The following is a 22118-nucleotide window of genomic DNA, read 5'->3' on the forward strand; positions in this document are numbered from 1 at the left end:
AAGGGGAGTGTCCTGAATGCGCCCGAGTCACTTTTTAAGCCACATAAATGGAAATAACGCGACGCTGTGTGAGTTCAGGCCCGAGCAGGAGCAGGGACCGCCGCCGGGGCACGGGCCGGTCCCAGGAATCCGCTCCGTGTTTTCCTTCCGCCTCCGCACAGCGCACCCGCGGCGCGAGCGCCCCCCGGCGGCCGAGGCGGGCGGTGCCGCCCCCGCGCTGACCGCGCCCCGCCGGGCCGGGCCGGGCCGGGCCGAGCGCTCCGCTCTCCGCGCTCCCTCCGCGCCGGCGGGGTCGGCGGGGCCATGGCCACCCTGCGGCGGGACGGCCGGGTGACCGCGCTGCAGCGCCTGGGCTGCGCGGGGCTGGCGGGCGCGCTGAGCTTGAGCCTGACGGCGCCGCTGGAGCTGCTGACGGTGCTGGCGCAGGTGGGCACCTGGCACTGCCGGCGGGGGCTGCGCGAAGCCGGGCGCTGCCTGTGCCGCACCGAGGGCCTGCGGGCGCTCTGGAAGGGGAACCTCACCGCCTGCCTGCGCCTCTGCCCCTACAGCGCGCTCCAGATCGCCGCCTCCCGCCGGTAAGGGGCCGGGGGGACTCCCGGAGGGTCCGCGCTCGCCCCCGCTGTCCTGTCTGTTGCGAACGCGGGGGGGGAAGGTGGAGAGTTTAGTCTGATGTCTCTCTGGTTATGCCCCCTCTCTCCCCAAAGGCACGGACCCTGAATTATAATTTGTTAATAATTTATTTAGTTTATTCAGCGCGTAGCGATTCCAAGGGCCTGGTGGTATGCCAGCTTATAAAGTCTAGGTGTTAGTCACCAGCAGTTTCTTATAAAGTCATAGGTGTTCTTTCAAGTGATGAAGGGTCGATAGTCTTAAAACTCTTCTGCTCAGATTCCTTTAGAAATGAAGTTACAGCATAACCCGCAGATGTGGCTGCCACATCTGTTCTTTGCAACCAGTTTATTTTATTCATTTATACGCTCTCGAGTATTTATGTTGTCTATATCAAAGAAAATAGCGAAATCATGAATCAAATATTTTACCCGATCGTGCAGCAGTTGTTAAGCAAATTTGATCAGTTTTGACGTTGATATGTGACATTATTTGTTTTAAGATCTTGTTTTCGATAATGCACTGACATTAAACTAAGGTAAACGCTGGAAGGGCTGCAGCAGGATCAACATGGAGCAGTGCTGACCGAGCTCTGCCGACCGTGCTGTTTCCTAGGATTCCCGTTTTCTGCCAGTATCTCTCAGCCCTTCCAGGGAGTGCCTGACTGTTCGCACGCACCAGCATGTTTTGCCGCTCGGGGGGTTGGGCTTCGTTCTTCTATTTTTTTTTTTTTTTTTTTCACAGTCAGCTGTTCACGGCAGCACATGACATTTCCACTCAGCTGGGCTGTGGGTTATTCGGTTCTTGGGCAGCAGCCTGGGCTCACTGGCACTGCCAGTCCGCTGGGTTTGTCACTCATCTGCCCCAGTAGGTCACCGACCCAGTGCTGCCTTGTGCCCTTCAGGAGACCACAGATGAAGTGACCCTAAAACTGGGCAGCTTTGTTGTACCATAATACACACAGTGGTCACAGGGGAGGGATAATGGCAGTGGGAAGGCACAAACAGTGATTTAAACGTCACTTAAAATTCCCAGAAAAGGTGGTGTGTTGCACCAGTATAAACCAGTCAATTCTGAGCAAAAGAACTAACTAATGTCACTGTTCTTTTAGCTTGAAACAGTGTATTCCCTGTGCAAGGCCATATTTTGTCTCTATTTGCACAGGGTGTTCTGAACGTCAAGTTGAAGTAGGCTATCAGGAAGTTAAATAAATATGAAAATAAATACTTATTCCTTGATACATTATTTGGGAATTTTTCAACGTGTTTTCTAGTAGTAGAACGGTGTGTATGAAGGCAAGAAACACAAAAAGAGAAGTGTTAGAGGGCAGCTTAAGTAAAGGGTAATTCCAGTGGCAGGAGGAGTGGGGTTGAGCACAGCCGGCACCCTGGGGACAGTGGTGTGGGTGGAGCTGGCTGGGCAAGGGCGGGTTGGCTGACTCCACATTCTGTCAGCAATTACTGGGCACGGTCTGTCATTCCCTGGCAGTTTCAAATGTTATCTGGGTAGTACCTAGGGACACCTCACCACCCTCCCCACGCATTTGTGCACACACAGGAAAATCAGGCAGTGTGGGTTTAAGGACTGTACAAGACACATGGGAAAAAAGGTATATGCCCTTTTGCTTCTGCTTGACTGAGCTTTCTGCCCTGGGCTCTCCCAGGGCTCGGGACAAGTAGATGCAGGGATCTGTCATCCAGTAGAAAATGCACATTCCTGTGAAAAAACATCAGCCGAGCAAGCAGTGACTTGTAAATATTTGTAAATCATTTTGTTTTGGACATGGTTGCACCATGTGGGTTAAATGTAGATCTGCTGTTTAGGCAGTTTAGTTAATGCTTCCAAAATAGGATAATAAGTTTCTTTACCTCCGGCTAAACCTCTCTTCTTGGATGTTTTTACTTGCTTCTGGCTGCCTCCATAACACTGCTCCCTGATGTAGGAGTGCCCTGCCATAGAAAAGTCCTTCTCTGCAGCACAAATGCATGAGTTGTGTGTAGCCTTTAAAACTCTGCTTCAATTTCAAAATTTCAAATTTAGACTTAACCTTCCTCTGCATAATAGTGCCTGGACATAAGTCTTCTCTAGAGGCATATCCATGTGGATCCTCCTGTTCTAACACAAGCAACAGAGGAAGGTTCAGTTGTTCTCTGAAGGCCCGTGATGACACTATCTACATATTTCTTCTTACGAGATAACTTTGGCTGGTGTGTTGGATCAATGTCTCTAACTGATGACTGATGATCAGATAATTTCATGCAGACATGTTTTAAGTCATGGTAATTTTCATCCAGTAGATGAAAATGTAAAAGAGAGATTTTCACCCTGTAGATGGATGCTTGTGTGGTGCTACATAGAGTAAGATCTTGGATGATTTACATATTAAAGTTTCAATTCCTGCTGCTGAAAGGGCCTGTGGGCAGAAGAACAATTGCATCAAGAATTATCTTCCTTAATTTTTCATGTGTTTTCATGTTCACAATGTCACTAATAAGACTTCTTTTACGTGTTTACTTTAGACTTGTTATACTTTTCGCGGATGAGTTGGGTCATGTCTCCCACTGGAGAGCCATCATGGCAGGAAGTCTGGCTGGCATGGTTGCAACCATCGTGACATACCCCACTGACGTGATTAAAACACGGCTCATTGTGCAGAACCGACTGGAACCATCTTATGAGGGAATTCTTCATGCTTTTTACAAAATTTATCATCAAGAAGGACTCCGTGCTCTCTACCGTGGTGTTTCACCAGCTATATTAGGTAAAGTAATAACAGGGGAAATCACTTCATTGCCTGTTGTTTGTTGCAGCTGTGTAGTGGGTTCACTTGCTCACTTGATTTCAAAAGCAAATAGAAATGTTTTCCTGTAGAAGATGCGTAGATTTACAAGGCACTGCAATACTGATTACCTCTGCTGCAGCTTTATTCTTTCAAATCATGACCATGTGTGTAGCATTTTATGTATCCTCTTTACCTTTTTTTATAGATGATAGTAGAGGATATAGCTAGTAGTTGTGCTCGGATGCATGATTTTCACTATTAAACTCTTTAAATATATACACACACAGAGTATTCCTAATTGCTGTCTAGGTGTGAGAGTGTCTCCCAAGCGGTTCAGCAAAACCAGTGTGAGCAAGCAGTGCATAAGTGATGTGAAAGGTTAAGATTAGTTGTACTCTGTCTTTACTTAAAATGACATTTTAATTATTTATTTACTCTCCATAGCCTCTAAAAATGCCATTTAACTTTGAGTCCACTTTTTCACAACATGGCACTATAAAAAATGCATAACAACAACAATAATAAATGTGTAATCCCACTATAAAATTGATGAGAGCATGAAACAAGCAAAAGAGACCAGAATTATCCCTCATGAGCTTGACTGAAGACATAGCTCTGTTTACCTATACAAGTGCTAGGGTTGGGTTGGACTGGGAAAGAGCTTGTCAGAAAAAAGGTAACCTGGAGAAAGAACTGACCTGTCATGAGACTAAAGCAGTTAATTCTGATAACATGGAAGTTTCAATATGTAAATGTAGGTCCCTAACTGCACATCTAGGTGCTACAGTATGGGTGTTTGGTGGCAAACCAGAGACTAAAGTTCTTCCAAATCGGGATTGGGTTTGAGGAATGTGAGGTGTAAACTGGCAGCAACTCCTCCCATCTTTCTAGGCTATGTGGTGAGCAGCTCTGTTCTCTTAATGTACAGTGTGTTGAGATAAACCTGTCTGGTTTGCTTTCTAGGTGCTGTCCCATTTTCTGCAGGCTCATTCTTTGTTTACATCAGTCTGGACAAAATCTGGCAAGAGCCCATAGTTCAATTCACTCCTCTTCAGAACTTCATAAATGGCTGTGTAGCAGCTGGTGTGGCCCAGACACTTTCTTTCCCCTTTGAGACTGTCAAGAGGAAGATGCAGGTACAGAGCATTCATGTTACCAGTACTTTGTTACAGGTGCTTGTTGCAAGAGCTTGGGAGAAGACTAGCGAGGTGATCATGAGTGCTGCTTTATTTCTCTTACCAGGAGGCTACATAGACTTTGGGTTTGGTTTTGTTGGGCTTTTTGTTTATTTGGGGTTTTGTTGTTTTGTTTTGGTTTTAGTCTGAATATTATTGCTACAAGCGGGTTGTTATACTTTTAACGTGGGTTTAAGTACTACCATGGGATATATGTGTGCTCTCAGACTCTGTGTCTGTAGCTTTATTTCTTTTCTTTTTCATAGTAGTTCCATCAGATTCTCAAAGTTCAGAGGTGGCAAACCTTCTGTGAAATACAGGCTGAAAGTTTGCCAGCTGCAGAAATTCAGTCCCCTTGGTGGTAGGCAGGAAGATCCATGTCATTTGCAGAGCCTGTGTGTCTGCCATTTATGCCTCATCTAAGTACTGGCAACCACAACAAACTTCCACAGCAAGTATTAAGTCTGAAGGATCATAACTGTCCTTGTTTTTATTTCTGACTCCACTGGTTAACGAGGGACTTAGCAGCTGCTGGTTCTGCTGTTTTCCTGGAGCATCAGCAACATGAGAGTTACTGTATCTCGTGAGCCTTTCTCCCAAAAGTTTAATAATAATAATATAAAAAAGGCCCAAACCTCACAGAACAACCCTACCCCGCAGCTTCCATCTGACATAATTCACTTGATGATACTGACTTTTCATTAGAACTTCATCCAGTAGAGTCACAGTGAATAGTTGTCATTGTCTGGTGGCTCTCTGACTGGGGCACATGATTTTGGTTTTTCAGCCTGGTTCATGGGACTGCAGATTTATGGGAGGATTCTGTGATCTTATAAAAAACCCAGTCATTTGGTGTGACAGCATTACGTAGGTCCCTCTCCCCTTCATCAAGTTTTAGCCTGGTTGACAAGCCACAAGGTAGCAAAAAGTCAGTGAAACTGTGAATTTCTCTCTCCTGCTCCCCAAGTTCCCCTTTTCAGGACTTAGATGTCATGTCACAGAAGCCTTCACTGTCTCTCTCCATCTCGTAACAAAGGACCTCAGCAGGAGAAGTAATGGCTTTTATTAGACCAGCTCATGTAGTTGTTGTGTCCAGAAGTCAAGTTTTAATCTGAGGCCTTTCATTAGGTATCTTATAAAATGTCTCAGGTGAGAGACATTCTGAGCACGAAAACTTGATTGTTTTTTCCGGCTGTATAAGTGGGTCTAAGAAAAGCAATTACTATTCACAAGTATTCTTTTCCTTTATATCCTTCAGCTCACAGCAATACTGTTGCCCTAAAGAATAAAAGAAAAGAAAGGCATTTACTGTGCTGTTTCCCTTTTAAAGTCTTCTGTTGATACAACAGTTAGTTGGACATTCAGTTTTTGGAATCAGTTCAAAAGTAGCTTTCAGCTGTGACTGGTGTTAGGTTCTGTGTCAAGCTGTGGCAGGGAACTGAAGAAGTGGGACAGGCCCATGTTTCATTTTCCTGCCACTAGGCCGTGCTCTTCCACCTGAAGGATGCTTAAGTCATCTGATCAGCGCTTCCAGAAATAAGGGAACTGGATTTACTGCCTAAGTATGTAGGAAGTGGAGATGCTAAAAATACTTTGCATGGGAAAAAAAAGGCTCATCAAGAGAGGGTTTTTTCCCTCATAAGTACATTGCAACAACTGAATAGTTTTTGTCTGAGCTTAGAGAAACACCTCCTGTTCGGTAGTTTATTCTGAAGGCATGGGAGAAGGCAAAGATGTCTCAGGAAAACCAGCTGCCTAGGTGTGAAATTCTGTAATTTGTTTGATACTGGAAATTATTTAAATCGTGGAGGCTTGATCAGAAAAGAGACCTGTTGCAAATCACACCACAACTGACACCAAAAGCTCACTGGAACTCATGCAAGGTCATTCAAGAAGTTTGGTTTTCACAGTTAGCACCAGGGTATGGCCCAGCTTTGCAGGGATCAGCTCTGCTTTGCCGTTACCTCCTGGTCTGTTCAGTTTGTGGGGTGGTGGTCAGAAGAGAGAAATGTCTAGAAAAGATATCATGTGAAGGGATGGGCCTAGAAAGGGGGAGAATAAAGAATGGGGGGGAAAAGAGCTCAAGACAGTTCGGAGTTCTGTAGAAAGCAGGGAGGCAGATACTTCTGATCAGTTTTTCTCAGACATTCTGTTCAGCCTCCATTCAGTGATTCACCTTTCTAGCTGATAGAAAGAGGGGATACCAAAGCCTTCAGCTCCCCTGGGCCTGGTGTGTGCTCTGCAGTGAACGAAGGGAAGTGCTGGCTTTGTTTTGGAGCAGTGAATGCTGGGTCTGTGTATGAAGAGCAACCCAGCACACTGAGGAGGTCACTATCAGATTCCTCTTCCCTCCCTTCTGTCCCACTGATCTAACAGATGGAGGGAGTATGTTACAAAAGAAGACTTTTCCAGTGAAGCTGATGGTGATGGGGAACGAGGGAGTTGTAAGGCAGTCTCAGGAGCTTCAAAAACTGAGAAACTAGGACACAAGGCAGTCTTCATTGATTCCAGGATGGAGAATAAGCCTGAGACCAGGACATCCAGCTCAGATCTTTACCTGATATGCTAGGCAGTCTTGAACGAGTTAGCTCCATCCAGCTCCTCGTCTGGACAATCTGTTTGATTTGTTTGCATAGACTAGCAAATAAATTCTGCTATGGGAGGAAGGATAAGGTGCTATTTTTAATCTCCATTGTAATAATTTTGTTTCATCCTTTCTCATTCTACGTATCTGAATCCTACACTTCTGACATCAGCTGCTTCTGTCACTGACAGCTGTGGGAGTAGGAGCTGACTGTCAGTGAACAGTTCTTCCTCTGTGCTGTGGTGATGATTTATGATGTCAGATTTGTTCTGTAACCATGACTCCTTCCCCCTTTGCTGTTAGAATTATCTTTGTTGGGTTTGCTTTTTTTTCTTTACAAAGATGTTGTATTTGTTAAATACGTTTTAATGTTTTTCTTATAAGAAATGTTTATTAATGTGAGCGAGTCTTACTGAATATGTGAGTCCTCTATGTTGTGTTTATCCTAATTTTATTCCTTTGTCTTCCTTTTTTCACTTTGCTCCTGATTGGCATGTTAGAGAATTCAGAGGTACTGTATGCATGTTTCAGCATGGAAATATGGCTTTTGTTGTGCTTCTGTAGAAGGGATTAGTGAAGGAGAGGGTTATTCAAAGGCATGTTCCATATTAAATGTTTTCCTGGTTCACTTTTATGATGTATCTGTTTCTGAACAAAAACGTACTGATCTTTACATCCTGCTGACTGTTGTTCTTGGCTTTCCTTCCTTAACTCACAATATCATTTTCTTTGTTAAATCCAGTTTCTAAGCCACATTCCAGTACTGCACTTTTAACTTGCAGAATGGCATACAAGAACACTTTTTTCTTTTTCATTTTTTTTTCACCTTCAGCAGGAAAATCTCTTCCTTTGAATGAGTCTAAGGGAAGCACTGGTAATATGTTTCCACTCCCCCACATCATCTTTTTGCCTGTGATAACATCCATAAATGCCTGTTGGACTGAGCTGTGGCATTTCAGTAAGGGAAGATGAATTTAGAGCTGTTACAGGCTGTACAGAAGATTATTATTAGGATGGCACCAATCCCAGGCTATGTGTGGAACTGAAAATCTACAAGCATGCAAATGGTCAATGCAAACCCAATACCCAAGTTTGGTACTTCCCTCTGTTCTCGTGACGTGCAGAGGTGGGCTCAGATACCCCGGGGTGTCACTTCTCGGCCTCTGTTCCAAACTGACCTGTGACTTTGGTAGTTTTGTAAGGCAAAATGCACAAAGATGTCCCCAAAGTTTCACAGATATTCTACCAACTGTACAGTTACTCCTCACCTGCTCAGATGAACAAACTTTGCATGGTTTTCAGAAGCTCAGCCCTCTCCCCATATTTTGATGGTATAATTTGTTTTGATATCTGTGACTAAAACTTGTCTTAAACTCTCCTTCACCAGTAAATGCTACTCAGGTACAGTTTTGCTATAAAACCCTTGTAATACAGAATAAGCATACTGTTAGTACACTGCAGGATTCAGTGGTGCTGACTTTTGCAGATTTTTGGTGCTGACTGCACTGCATCCTCAAGCTGTGAGGACATCTCTGTGGGAAAAGCATTATTCAGTACTGATCTTTCTCTTTTAAAATCCAGGCTTTAACTTCTCTTCACTCCCACAAACAAACAGGCTCACTGTTCTTGGTTAGTGTAGACTGTTGCCATGTGTCACCCAAGAAGTGGCCTCTTTTCAGTGACAAAAGTGAATCAGTTTGGCCTCAGCTGCCTATAAATCTGCAATGCGTTTTGGGTTTTTTGTTGGGTTTTTTTTTTAGTTCTTTGGAACATGGGATGCTCTGCAAGTGTGAAATCTATTGTAAATGCTATGAGTTCTTAATAACCTGGAGAAAATTAGGAAGTTATTCCCTTTGTGAGGTAGCTAATTTAAAATAAAAGCCTCTCTTTAAAAGTAGTAGTTATTTAAGTATTTATTTTAAAACAGTCCCCTATGTTCCTTGCATGGTAAAAGTCGTCGTAGTTAGAACTGGCTGGGTTATAAACTGAGTTTTGGAAAAGAAAATGATAAATAGTCCTCCTGCCTGCTGAGAGGAGGAGACAGTGCTCCTGCTTTGCTTAAACATGAGTAACTTGCAAAGAGTGCTCTGTCTTTGGGCATGGTCTCTGGGCTGGCGTGGCAGCCTTGGGAAGCTCACAAGCTGTGGTGTCGCTGCTGGTGGTGAGATCTGTGTTCTTGTCAGCTGGGAATATGAAAGTTATTGGAGTCATGACCTGATTTAAAAATAAGAAATCCTTTTTGGGTCATGTGGTTCACACGACATCTCGAAAGCATACGTGCTCTGAGTCTTTGTGCAGGGAGACCCTTTAATAGGGAACGACATGGGAGCCTTGAAAATTTTGACCACACAGAGCGGCAAGTTCCATTGTGTGGAAGCAAATAAGTAGCAATATTACTACTTCTATTATGATTTCATGTGTAAGTAAGGCTTATATGGTTGCTAGCTACCTGTCCTTGTCCTTGCCCCCAATAACTTTTGATCCTACTGTCCAACTTCCAACTGAACTTAACAGAAGAGTGGAGATTTCAGATACATTAACTTCCTTCAAGTGTTGTGAAAATAAGTGCCCAGATAGGTAAAATATTTTGGAGTCTCATCTCTAAGGGGAGGCTACAGTGTGAGTTCTTACTTTTCTTACTTCTCCCTATGATCTCCCCTTCTTCTTGCTGCTGGGATTCAGACATCAGCCAGGTCCCCACATCCTGAGTCATGCTTGAACTTGGGACCAGCCTGGCTCCTCTGATTACCAGCAAATAGGTAATAGATGTCAGATTCTGGTTGTGGTAAAATCCGTTCCTTCCTTCTCTTTTCCGCTGTGTCTAAATGCTTTGAGCTACCAGCATTTTCTATTGTTTTGTTGATGTTGCTATACCACTTTCTCTGAAGCTGTTGCAAAATAGTGCCCTACTGCTTTGGGAAGTATTTGATCCAGTAAATTGTCAAGACAATGCCTGAAAAAAGATAGAGAGCATAACATGGGCTTTGCTTTCTGTAACAGCCTAGATCAGCTTTTATGCATCTGAGCAAACCTCAGAAGCATTTCTCTTAAATCCCCAGACTTCCATAGGAGAGAATCATGAAGACTGTCTGTTAAGTTAAAACACTGAGAAGTATTAGTAGAAAAACTGAATAAGAGAAAAAAATTATAAATCAAGAACTGGAATTAGGATTGGGCTGATCTAGCAGTGAGGTCTGCCTTGTGACAGCTCATGCTATGAAAATCATCTCTAACCCTGTTCATCCAAGAATCTGTGGTGTGATAATTATGTAATGCTCACCCTGAAGTAGAATACAGCAGTAGCTTACAGCAGTAGCACTGCAACACAGTGGCCTGCTGAAGAAAAGCAGGAAAACACTGCACCCGTTTGAAATGCAGGAAGTCTGAGGGAGGGCAGAATGCAATTCTCTCCAAACGGTTTTCCCAGATGCTGAAGTGGCCACACACTCCCAGTCCTGGATTTGGTAGTGCCAGCTGAGCATGGCTGCCAGCCTCTTACAGCCTCTGCAGCCCTGTGATCAGTGTGGTGTGAGTGAGAGCTCTTTAATCTGCTTTGGGCCAGATCAGATGGGTTAACTCAGCCCACCGTTTTAAACTCAGTAAGCTCACCCAGCTGGCACAGCCTGACACAGGTTGGGTTCACTGCTGTGCACACACAGCTATTATAGCCATCACTTTCAGCCAGGGGACAATAATGTCTCTGGAGGTACACTGTTACCCCAACATGAGTACTTTTGCATCAATTATACAGGACAGTTTTGTATTCAGTTGTCTGTGCTTGTGACATGTGACGTGACTAATTATGCAAAATACTCCATAAGGAGGAGCTAAAACTTGATAGACACTTTGCTTTTATATTTGATTTATTTTGATTTGATGTAGGTCCTTACCTCATCCACCAGTGGCCACCAGGCCAGTGGAAATATGTCCTCTAGAAAGCTACAGTCCTGTAAAAAATTAATTTTCTCCTCAGTTCCTACACAGGCATCGGAAGGCGCAGGAAGTAGCATCTGTCCACTGTGTGAAGTGTGGGACCAAGCAGGTCTGCCTAAGGTTTTGCACCATTAAATAAACTAGTGCTAACGTGCATGAAAATGGTGCACCCATTTGTAGGGCTTGAACTGAACCATCGTGAGGCATTTGGAAACCACCCAGAGGTGCCCATGAAAAGGGTTTGCACTGCCTTGAGGAAAAGGACTTCTGTATTAAAGACTTCTGCATACCAGAGGTGTTAAAAGCAGGGAAAGCTTAGGTTCAGTAGTAAAGGAGGGAGTCTGCCACAAGCCATGAAGCCTCAGGGTACAACAGGCTTGGTGATAATGGATTTAAAGCGGAGTCAGACTTTTTTGCTCACTCAGAAAGATGAGATGGTTTGGCCCCAGTTCAGGTTACAGAGGACACGGTGTTCCTAGAGCGCAGGAAGCTGGAGGTCAGCAGCTGTGCTGTGCTCTGATTGTATCCTGATAGTTGTCATGGTTTACCTTCCTACGTGCCTGAATACCTTTGGGTGGACTTTAGCCAGGGGTAAGTCAGCATTACCAAACCTGACACAGAAAAGACAATGACTGCTAAGTAAGGCTGACCTCCAGGAGGAAGGATTGATTAGCCCAAGAGAGTGCTTTTCTACCCAGTATTAATACTTACTTGCATTTTAATTCTTTCTTTTTGGAATGGAATTAAATACTCTTTCAAGCATTCAACCTTCACTTGAGTGAAATTTCTGATGACTGGAGTGGCATTAACTTGAATGAGAACTGCAGTCTTTGTCCTTCCTTTCCTTTGAACTACAGCTGCACTTGCCCTTTGCATGTGCCCTTATTAACCCAGACTGCAAAGACTTCTTTTAGCTTCCAGATTAAGAGTGTGAACTCTTGAGCTGTGTGTAAAGTGTCTTCCTGTACCTTTTTTTTTTTTTAATTGATTAGAAGTGTAAGACACCTGAATCTGTTGAAAATACAGAAGTAACAAAGCAATTTTACTCTATCTACCATCAGGGTACCATACTGGTGATGGCAGCTATTCACTGTTACTTGGTATTTCATACTCTGTGCCAACAAGTACTGCTTACTCAAAAAAGAAATAGTAAATATTTGTACCAACAAAATTTATGAAGAGGGAAGGGGAGGGAAGTACTTGAATTGAGAGGGAAGTATTTTCAGACAGTTTCTGATACATGTAAATTCAAATAATTGCAAGCCAAAATGTCCCAAAAGGCCAGTGAAAAGCTTTTCTCTGCACAGGAGAGGGGCTCGGGGAAGTAATTGAAAGAGTCTGTGAGATTGGTTCCCAAAATGGGATTATGTTGTCCTGGCAGTCACCTCATAATGCAGACAATGGAAGAGACAGTGTCTGAAGAGTCTTCAAGTAACAATTAACTATAACAATTAACCTGAGTTTTGTCATGACACTTCGTGATTTAAATATTTTATTTTAAAAAAAAAGTGAGTGCAGGTAGTTGGGACTTTTTTTTTTTGTATATGTCTCTCTTGAGTTTAGATTGCCACCGTAGAACAGAGTGCTGACTTTGGGGTTGTATTGCAGTGACTTAGTAGACTTGGTGGCCTCTGGATATGAAAATACTGTGTTTGTGAGAGAGCAGATGGAGCCAGTTCTGCATTTGATGTGCTTTAATCAATGCATTGCCCATCAGAGGTAAAGGGATAAGCAACTTAGCTCTGCTACTACCATGACTAATACCTTGGCACTGTTGTCAGCACTGGGAGCTGTATTGTATCTCCAGCCTCCTGCAGTTTGAGACAGCAATAATGGGGGGGAAGGAAGTCTTTAATAGTGCTCATAACAAGCAGGTTTCCATGCAGCAGCCCATAGCATCAAGGGGTGTCAAAAGAAGGAAATTCAGGCTGCTTTGAGGTGCGTGAAATGTCTCTGTCATAAACCTGACCTTTTTGGTATGAGATTAGCTGTTTGACTTGTATGTCATAGAGGGTTTCTGCAAAAGAGGTAGAGAAACTAGTTTGATCTGTTTTGTTCCTTCCATTTCTGGCTCTGTTGCCATGGGGTGGTTGTGAGGATTGCAGTGTGGTGGATGTGCTTAGATGATGAAGAACCACCCAAAACCCACAGTTAATGTTTTCATTAAAAACAGTGCCAAATGAAAGTCCTTGGTAATATTTCTCTTTTATTAATGCATTTAAACTTTGTTCAGCTGTGTTCCAAAATACTGAAGTTTTAACTACACACTGATACAGTTTTTAGGTTTCCTTTTGCAGTAGGTGGTTCTGAGATTCTGTGGACAACAGTTATTTAAATACTGTGTGTAGAGTCCTACAAACATACAGCTCCTGTAAGGCAGAAAGACTGGCAACACATACTTCACAGACTGAAATCTTGAAAACTACTCTATCTGTGGTGAATGTTGCTATAAATAATTTTTCAGTAAATCTCTTAAGAGGTCAGTGTCTGTGGGCAGATTGGGAACCTGGATGTTTGACTTACCTGTTCCTTTTTAATTGTCTCCTAGCAGTGTTTACTCTGTGCAGGATCTTAGTGAAACCTGCGCTGTGCTTGTTGCTAGTTTTCGTGGAGTGCTGTAATCAAAACCTTTGATATGTGGCTTTACAGTGTATACAGTAATGAAGGAGATTAAGTCAAGCTCATGCAGTTAATTCTGGCAGGCCATGCCCTACCTACTATAAAGGGACTGAAAAAGGAAGGGAATTGCGTGTTAACAGCATTCCTGCCTTCCTGAAGCATTTCAGAAACTTGTCCCTCTTCACTTCTTTAACTTTCTTTACCAAAAAAACTCGTGGAACCCGACTGACACTCCAGAAAGCAGAACAGGCTTTTGAATCCAGCTCTCCTATGACTGCTGTTGCATTTTTAGGAATACTTACATAATTTGAGTGTTCTTCTAAGCATTGCTGCTGCTAATATCACCATTCTTAGTGGAACTGGTTGCTAAAGTCTCAGATCCAGCATTCAGCATCTTCTGCAGTACAGACATGAAAGTCTTTGTGCAGGAGGTGTTTCTTTTGCCATAAGAAGTATTTCACATGCAATTCAATCATGCACAAAAAAAAAGAAAAGAGAAAAAAATGATGATGTGTGGATTTATTTTTTTTTGTAGACAAAGAAGACTATGCTGTTAGTGTGTGGGGCGATCAGGGATTTTTTTGTCAGCTTATCAATCTTAGCAGTAAACTTCCCAGTAATGCAAGGGAATGCAGCAACATTTAAACTATTTGATTAGCAATTTCTCTTATACACCTAGAGCATGAGTTTTGATCTTTTTGCATTTCCAGCATCTCAGTTGCCAAGTACTTGAAATGCTATAGCTGAGGCATCCAGAAAATGTCATCACCACTTGTACATTTATGAAAGGCTTACCATAGGCTTAGCAGCTCTGAGAAGCTGTAGATTAGTCTGGCCAGGGAGGGAAAATTTGCTATACTATATGGTGTTTCAGATCAATGTGGGGATAATGGCACCCATCAATGAGTCCACTGTACAAGTCCCATTTCTATCAAACTTCTGCCTTATGATGATCAGTTTGCACCTGTGAGTCATCAACCTGTGTCCTGGGGTCCCCACACACCCCTGACTGAGAAGTGACATTTGTCTTGTGTTTGAGTGAAACCCTGATTTGCCAATGCAAAATAAACCCATGGCTGCATGTGCACAGATGGATGAGGAGGGGATTTTTGAAGGTCAGGTTATCCTGTCTGTGCTAACGCAGTAGGAGATTAATGAAGAAAGGATTTAGCTGTTAAAAATGACCAACTACACTTCTTCCATGTGAACAGACACGGTCTGTACTGCAGCTGGAAATGTAGCTGCAGCCCAGCAGGATGATCCCAAGCTGACTTTTACCAGTCTGTATGAACTGAACATGTTGACACAGAGCGTGGGCACCAGCTGCTACTCTGCAGCCCCTGGTGGGCTTGTACTGCCTGGGCTGAAATCTCTGTCCTTCCATTGCTGCTGCTGCTGCTGCTGAGCCCATAGTACAGTTCACCCTTCTCATTGCAGTGCAGACACAGCCTAGGCAGCCAGAGGTGAGTCAGCTGGTTCCATTAGTTACAGGAAGGCAGTGTGGCATCAGGGACCAGCCCCAGGTTTCCCTCTCATAGGTGCTCCACTGCCAGGGATGTGAAATACCTCTCCCCAGACCTGAGCAGCTGGCAGACGTGGGTCTGATGGGATATGTGGCTCTGGTTAGGATGGTTTGTCTTCACAAGGGTGGGATTTATTTCATGTAGTGACATGACACAAAAGGAAGTGCTGTGTGAAATTACTGTTCTCTTTCATACCTATCAGAGAGTGAATTGCCTCCCTTTTTATTTTATATTCTTCTTTCGGGAAGAATCCAGATCAGTCTGTTGAAACCTGGCATTGAGTGTTCCTTATGTACCAGAATAGAGAAAATAATTAATTACTTTGGTTTTCCTCTGCTTGTTCTAAATCCCCCTGGGTGTCTCTTGGCAGGCCCAGAGTCCTTGGCTTCCCCACTATGGAGGAGTTGATGTCCATTTTACTGGCATGGCTGACTGTTTCCGGCAAACTGTGAAGAACAAAGGTGTGCTTGGACTTTGGAATGGACTCACACCCAGTCTGCTCAAGGTAAGGTTTTACTTGCATCCCAATCCAATACTATCCTAAAGTAATCAAGACAGTTTTGGACAGTTGGGGTTATAAAGTTTGTGGCATTCCTCTGTACTTAGTAGGCAGTACTTATAGACGGCTGATCTGTGACAGAACAGGTTAGAGACCAGCCTTGGAACTTGTTTGTATTGTATTTCTCCAAATGTAAGGTTGGCTTCCAGATGTCATTACTTTCAAGCTCATTTGAATGTTCTTAGCCAAGGGAGTGCTGCTAACACACAAGGTAGGAAATGGATGGGGGATTGCAAGTGATCCACTTAGGACAGCTAAACAAGTTCTCCTCCTCAGCTGAGCTCCAGTAATTTGACATGTTGTACTGAGCTGTAAAGAAAATTGTGTTTGTATAAGCCACTTCCCCAGAAGTCCAAAGCAGCACTTTCAGCCAGTTATTTAATACATGTGTATTGGTTACTACAGCCCTTGCTGAGTTGAAAGCATGAAATAAAGCACAGTAACTTAAACAGAAGGTAATTTAGTGTGCATAAATACGTTTTATAGTGCTGCGATGAGGATTACCTACATGGAGTAATACAGGTCAGCTAATGAGTGCTAATTGAGTGACAATGTGATTGATTGTGATGGGCTGCCTGTGCCTGCCCTACCTTGGCTGGTACAAAGCCACACAGCACCAGAGCTGCTGGTTCTGCATGGGAAAAAGAAGGGAATTGTTCAGTCACTCTGCTGTGTGTAGAATGAATTCCACATTTCCTACCAGGATATGTTCAGGGGCTTAGGTATTTGACAAGTTGTAATAATCTATAGTCTAGCATAGACCTTGTTCCTCACAATATTGTTATAATTAGTTATGTACTAGTAATAAACTCCTACTTTTAACATGCTGCAGGTGCCAGCCTAGTTTGAGGTGAGACTGGTTTTATATAAATGAGAACAGGTCTATTAGCAGATCAGATTTGAAGTTCTACAAGTTTCCTTTTTTAAAACATCTAAGCTATGAATGCTACTAGTGAGTCTAATATTGCTTTTTTTATTATTATTTTATCAGATTGTCCCGTACTTTGGTGTTATGTTTAGCACCTTTGAATTCTGCAAGCGAGTCTGTCTGTACAGAAATGGTTATATTGAATCTCCTTTAAATTACAAGCTGACTCCTGGTGTGGACCAGAGCTTGCAGCCACAAGAACTGAGAGAATTAAAGCGCTACCGAAGGGAAAATTTTGAGCCAAGGAAATCGGCTCTTGAAAACTGACTTCAGAGTGTCCACTGCAGATATACCAACTACCTTTCTTAAGGAACTTTGCAAGAAAGACATACTGAGCTACAGGTACTGGCGTTTCAGCGGATTGCATGGTTTTAGTACTGAGACACCTGTGACAGGAAAGAATAAACCTTGTATTTCATTTGCTGAATGGATATAAACAATATAAATAGCAACCACATACTGAAGAGGAGACTTGCAACCAGTTTGAAAACTCTCTACTGTTGGAACTTGAAATGGCATTATTTTAGGTGTTTTTTAATACTGAATAGCCACTTGAGGTTAAACCAGTTGCAGAAAGGCAAGAGAACAGAGATGAGGTTATAAATTGTATCTTCAAAGCCATTAAGAAATCCAAATTTTTTTTTAAGCAATCTGAGATACCAAGTCAGCCAAACATAATAAAACAAACAAAATCCATGCAACATGCAAGAATTTCTACTGAAGTCTCCAGGTTTTTTAGTGATACCGTGTGGACATGGCATTCTGCCAAGCCAGAATTAGTCTCAGTTGAGTTACACTCCCAAATCCAAACCTCAGTTTTTGAGACTTACTCAAGAATAATAATTGTGTGTGAAACTCCAGCACAAAGATGAAAACATGCTGCTGCAACTATGCTTTTGCTAAGAGAGAACTGTAACTGCAAAATGGACTGCAACACACTGGAATGACAATCTTGCAAACTTAAGTGCGTACTAGGAAATCTTCCTCCCTTTCTTGTGTGTTGTTACTGCACCTATGTGAATTATTTCAGTTTGAAAAATAGTTTTCCTGAAGTTCTCTAACTGAAATATTTCCTGGAAAATGCAGTTCTTAGGTGTGTTAGGTATTTCAGAGCCACGAGCCTTGTCATGTTGTTTTGGTATTCTTAAAGCTCTATTTTTATATTAGACCACTTTTTAGTTCCACTGCACAGACCTAGGCCTGCTGTGCTGCCCGGAATGTGCCAGCAGGATAGCACCATGCACACCACCTGTGATTGCTCCACTTTAACTGCTGTGATCCAGGAGCTGCAGACAGATCCTGTGTGTAGGAGCCTCTCTGCAAGACCACGAGGTTACTGCCAGTGCCAATGCAATTGATGGGAGTCTGACCAACCTTGGGAGGTTTTGGACAATAAAAGATCATCTGAGGACCTGTGATATTGCTCCAGTTCCTTTGTAGAAGTTCAGCTATGGAACAGCCCCATCCCAGTGCCTTCTGATAGAAAACCCAAAGGCTGTGTCCCCGTGGGAAGGTGGCTGTGCCCCCTGCGGCGTGTCCTGCAGGCTGTGGCAGGGTGGGAATCACGGCATCTTGAGAAAGTGTGTGCACATCAGCTCTGCTCCAGCCCAAGCTGCAGCAGCCTGGGCTCAGCACAGGGTTTGCTGCTGCTCTACACAGCTCCTTGTGGGCATTTTTGCACTGTTTATAACCCCTGATGGGTGGAAATAAGTAAATCTCAGAATCTGCTAGGTTAGGACAAGTCACAGCAGGATGAGGCATTGGCAGATCCATACAGGAACAGTCTGTGACCATGGAGAGAAACTTGCAGAAAGATTTGGGATAACTGTAAGGCCTGCCCTGCACCTAAAACTCACTGTTGATATATCCTACAGCTGAGGATGGTAGAGAGCAGATCTGGTAGCTCATGCATCACACTGAGGCTGTAAGTGCTTTGGCTCTAATCAAGCTGTCTAGTGAACATGTTTCTCTGTGCCTCAGTTTCCCCATCAACACAGTGCAGGTAATAATGCTGGCACTTATTGGAGATGTATGAATAAGATGTGACTTGTAAGCGTTTTGGGAAGGAATGGATTTCTTACCATGTCCAAGCATACCTGTATGTTTTTTATTAATACTGTATTTCTAAATAGATTTAAAGATTGAACGATGGGTGCATATGAATGTCTGATCAGCTCTTCAAACCTCATAAGAGTCAAGTGAGTCAAAAAGTTACCTCTAACTTGTTTCTGATGTGCTAATACCACCTTTCCATTGTAATGCACTCCTACAACCTATAAATCACTTACTAACCTTTTACCAGCCAAGCCTCTCCTTTGTAATCACATCTGTGCATGATAAACACCGCAAAAGGCAGCACTAATATTTGAGACAGCTCCAAAAGAAAGCGCTTCAGCAGTGGATCACTAGCATGTGAAATGGTGTGTGATCATGAACAACCAGTGAATAGCAAGGCTGAACTCTTGGGTAGGTGAAGTGTCACTCGAGTGATGCAGCGGTGCCATGGAGGTGGTGGGTGGTACCTGGTGGGGGGTGTGTCTGAGCGCCCCAACTGAGCTCAGCAGTGATTGACGGAGGGAATCCATGCAATACTCGGAGGGAATCCATATACTACTTGGGAGCTCGGTGACTCCTGGAGCATCATGTGTGCAGGGGGGACAGTATCCTGAGAGGTCTCTGAGCGAATGTCTCGGCTGAGGTTCAGGGAGTCGGGGCAGTCGGATGTGGGCCTGTTCATGGCTAGGATGGGGATGAGCCGTGTGGCCGGGCCGGGGCCATATAACCCTGTCCGCCCGCGGTGCCGGTGGGGTCCACATCCCGGGGTGCCCCGATCCCGGTCCCCCCGATCCCGGTCCCCCCGATCCCGGTCCCCCCGATCCCGGTACCCCCCGATCCCGCTCCCCGATCCCGCTCCCCCCGCCCGTTACCGCGGCGGCCCCGCCCCCTCCCGCAGCCAACGGGCGAGCGGGGCGCGCGCCCCGCCCACGCGCGCGCCACCGCCCCTATATAAGCGGCCATTGCGGCGCCCCCCCCTCAGCGCCGCCTCCCGCCTTCCTCGCCCGGCATCGCCTCCCGCTCCCGCCGCTCCCGCCATGACCGATGCGGCCGTGTCCTTCGCCAAGGATTTCCTCGCCGGCGGGGTGGCGGCCGCCATCTCCAAGACCGCCGTCGCGCCCATCGAGAGGGTCAAGCTGCTGCTGCAGGTGAGCGTTGGGGGCCGCCGCAAGGTCGCCGCAAGGAGAGGGGGGGTGGCGGCGGCGGGCCGGGGGATCGCGGGGTGGCGGCTCTGACGGCGGCGTGTGGGCTCCCCGCAGGTGCAACACGCCAGCAAGCAGATCTCGGCCGACAAGCACTACAAGGGCATCATCGACTGCGTGGTGCGCATCCCGCGGGAGCAGGGCGTCCTCTCCTTCTGGCGCGGCAACCTGGCCAATGTGATCCGGTACTTCCCCACCCAGGCCCTCAACTTCGCCTTCAAGGATAAGTACAAGCAGATCTTCCTGGGCGGCGTGGACAAGCGGACCCAGTTCTGGCGGTACTTCGCCGGTAACCTGGCGTCCGGAGGTGCCGCCGGCGCGACCTCCCTCTGCTTCGTGTACCCCCTTGACTTTGCCCGAACCCGCCTGGCAGCGGATGTGGGTAAAGCCGGGGCCGACCGGGAGTTCAGCGGGCTCGGTGACTGCCTGGTCAAAATCTTCCGCTCGGATGGCCTCAGGGGCCTGTACCAGGGCTTCAGTGTCTCTGTCCAGGGCATTATCATCTACAGAGCTGCCTACTTTGGCATCTACGACACCGCCAAGGGTAGGTTGACCAAAATGGCACTGAAAGGGAGACGCTGTTCTGCAGCAGGCCTGCAGTGCGTTTCAGCAGCGCTGGTGGCTCACCTGCCGCGCTCATCAAAGCCTCTCTCCTGCAGGCATGCTCCCAGACCCAAAGAACACCCACATCGTTGTCAGCTGGATGATTGCTCAGACCGTCACTGCTGTCGCCGGTTTGGTCTCCTACCCCTTTGACACGGTTCGTCGTCGCATGATGATGCAGTCTGGCCGTAAAGGAGGTAAGTTTCCCCTTCATTGTATAAGAAATATAGGGCATCCCTGAATCAACAGTTGGTGTTGGAGCTGAGGTGAGGGTGGCTTAGCTTTCACCAGCTCATGTAGATATCCTCACGTCCTGTAAGAAGAGTGTGGGAGGGACTGCAGAAGCAGGTGACAGGCAGGGGCATGGGTGGGTTGGCCTGCACAGCACACCTATAAAGGGGCTTGCACAAACCCCTTTATCTGCCAGTAGGGAGGAACAGCAGAACTTCCCCAAGGATGTTGCAAACTAGTGTCTCTGGGGCAAGAACAGACAACCCTCATAGCAGGCACAGCCTGGCTACCTGTGCAATAGCTTTTAGGTCTGGAAGTGTTGGTGTCAAAGCAAACAGTTGCTGCCTTCTGCTCAAACCAGTCCTTCCAGTGTCTCCCAGGGGTAAGGCGGCAGCAGCATATCTGCTGGGCAGTCTTATCCTCCAGTGCACTAATACTGGAGAAAGTCAGTGAAGAAATGGGGGGAGGCACTTGAGGTTATAAAGCTGGCAGATATGTCAGGCCATTTCTGACTCGAATATTGGGGGTCTTGGGCATCCAGTTGCTAAAGCTGTCTGTCTTCTGCAGCTGACATAATGTACACTGGCACTCTTGACTGCTGGCGGAAGATTGCCCGGGATGAGGGCTCCAAGGCATTTTTCAAAGGTGCATGGTCGAATGTACTCCGAGGAATGGGTGGTGCTTTTGTCTTAGTCTTGTATGATGAAATCAAGAAGTACACATAAGTTGTTCCCTGTTGTGAACTGGCATGTTGTTCTGTGTAGTCTATGACAGTTCATGGACTTGTTTGAAAACCATCTAGTTACTAAACAGTGACGGCTGATGTTTATACAGGTTGGCATGGGGCAGGGGCGACAGCCTGCTCTGTCTTTATTCCCCTTGATGGGACTCATGATGGTTTCTATTTCAGTCACTCCTGCTTAAAGAGTACAAAGAAATAAAAATCCGAAACCAATATTCCTCATCTCATGTTTGTTCTTGCAGCAGCTGCAGCACGAGGGGGGTGGGGGTCTCGGTGACTGTAGAGAAGGAGGAGGATGAGCCATCTGCATCCTGCAAGCCTTGCTACCTGCAAAGTACAGCAGGTAAACACAGCGCCGGCTGCAGAGGAAGCTCTTTGCTCCCCAGAGGGAGGCCAGTGGTGTGGCTGAAATGAGGACTGGCAGCTCTGAAGGACTCACCCAGCTGATCTCCCTGAGACACTGGTAACCAGAGATGATGCACTAACTGTGTGCCACAGTCCTGCCTCTGGCCTGTCTACCCCTAAAGCTGCTGAAACCTGGTTTTGAAAGTGCCAAGTGCCTAAAGCCATCTG

General features: G+C 45.3%; 2 protein-coding genes across 6 annotated transcripts; both read left to right on the forward strand.

The window, feature by feature from the left end:
- Nucleotides 1–219: 219 nt before the first annotated feature.
- SLC25A43 (solute carrier family 25 member 43) lies at nt 220–19010 on the forward strand. 3 transcript variants are annotated; one of them, XR_004359662.1, is made up of 6 exons: nt 220–575; nt 3129–3370; nt 4355–4527; nt 15596–15730; nt 16776–17054; nt 18845–19010. XR_004359662.1 is itself a non-coding variant. In XM_032702244.1 (5 exons), exons 1-5 carry the CDS (start codon nt 304–306, stop codon nt 16977–16979), a joined length of 1026 nt encoding a protein of 341 aa, XP_032558135.1. In that variant the 5' UTR covers nt 220–303; the 3' UTR covers nt 16980–18130. The 3 variants fall into 3 exon arrangements, 1 of the variants encoding a protein (XP_032558135.1); XR_004359661.1 differs by lacking the exon at nt 18845–19010 and adding an exon at nt 17892–18130; XM_032702244.1 differs by lacking the exon at nt 18845–19010 and having other exon boundaries at nt 16776–18130.
- SLC25A5 (solute carrier family 25 member 5) lies at nt 16940–21760 on the forward strand. 3 transcript variants are annotated; one of them, XM_032702247.1, is made up of 6 exons: nt 16940–17054; nt 18845–18910; nt 19750–19915; nt 20027–20513; nt 20629–20769; nt 21371–21760. In XM_032702247.1, exons 2-6 carry the CDS (start codon nt 18861–18863, stop codon nt 21526–21528), a joined length of 1002 nt encoding a protein of 333 aa, XP_032558138.1. In that variant the 5' UTR covers nt 16940–17054; nt 18845–18860; the 3' UTR covers nt 21529–21760. The 3 variants fall into 3 exon arrangements, with proteins under 3 accessions (XP_032558138.1, XP_032558137.1, XP_032558136.1); XM_032702246.1 differs by lacking the exon at nt 16940–17054 and adding an exon at nt 17575–17676; XM_032702245.1 differs by lacking the exon at nt 16940–17054 and adding an exon at nt 18505–18714.
- The last annotated feature ends 358 nt before the right edge of the window (nt 21761–22118 follow it).

Source organism: Chiroxiphia lanceolata, chromosome 14, assembly GCF_009829145.1.
Source record: "Chiroxiphia lanceolata isolate bChiLan1 chromosome 14, bChiLan1.pri, whole genome shotgun sequence".
In the NCBI taxonomy this organism is placed as follows: domain Eukaryota; kingdom Metazoa; phylum Chordata; class Aves; order Passeriformes; family Pipridae; genus Chiroxiphia; species Chiroxiphia lanceolata.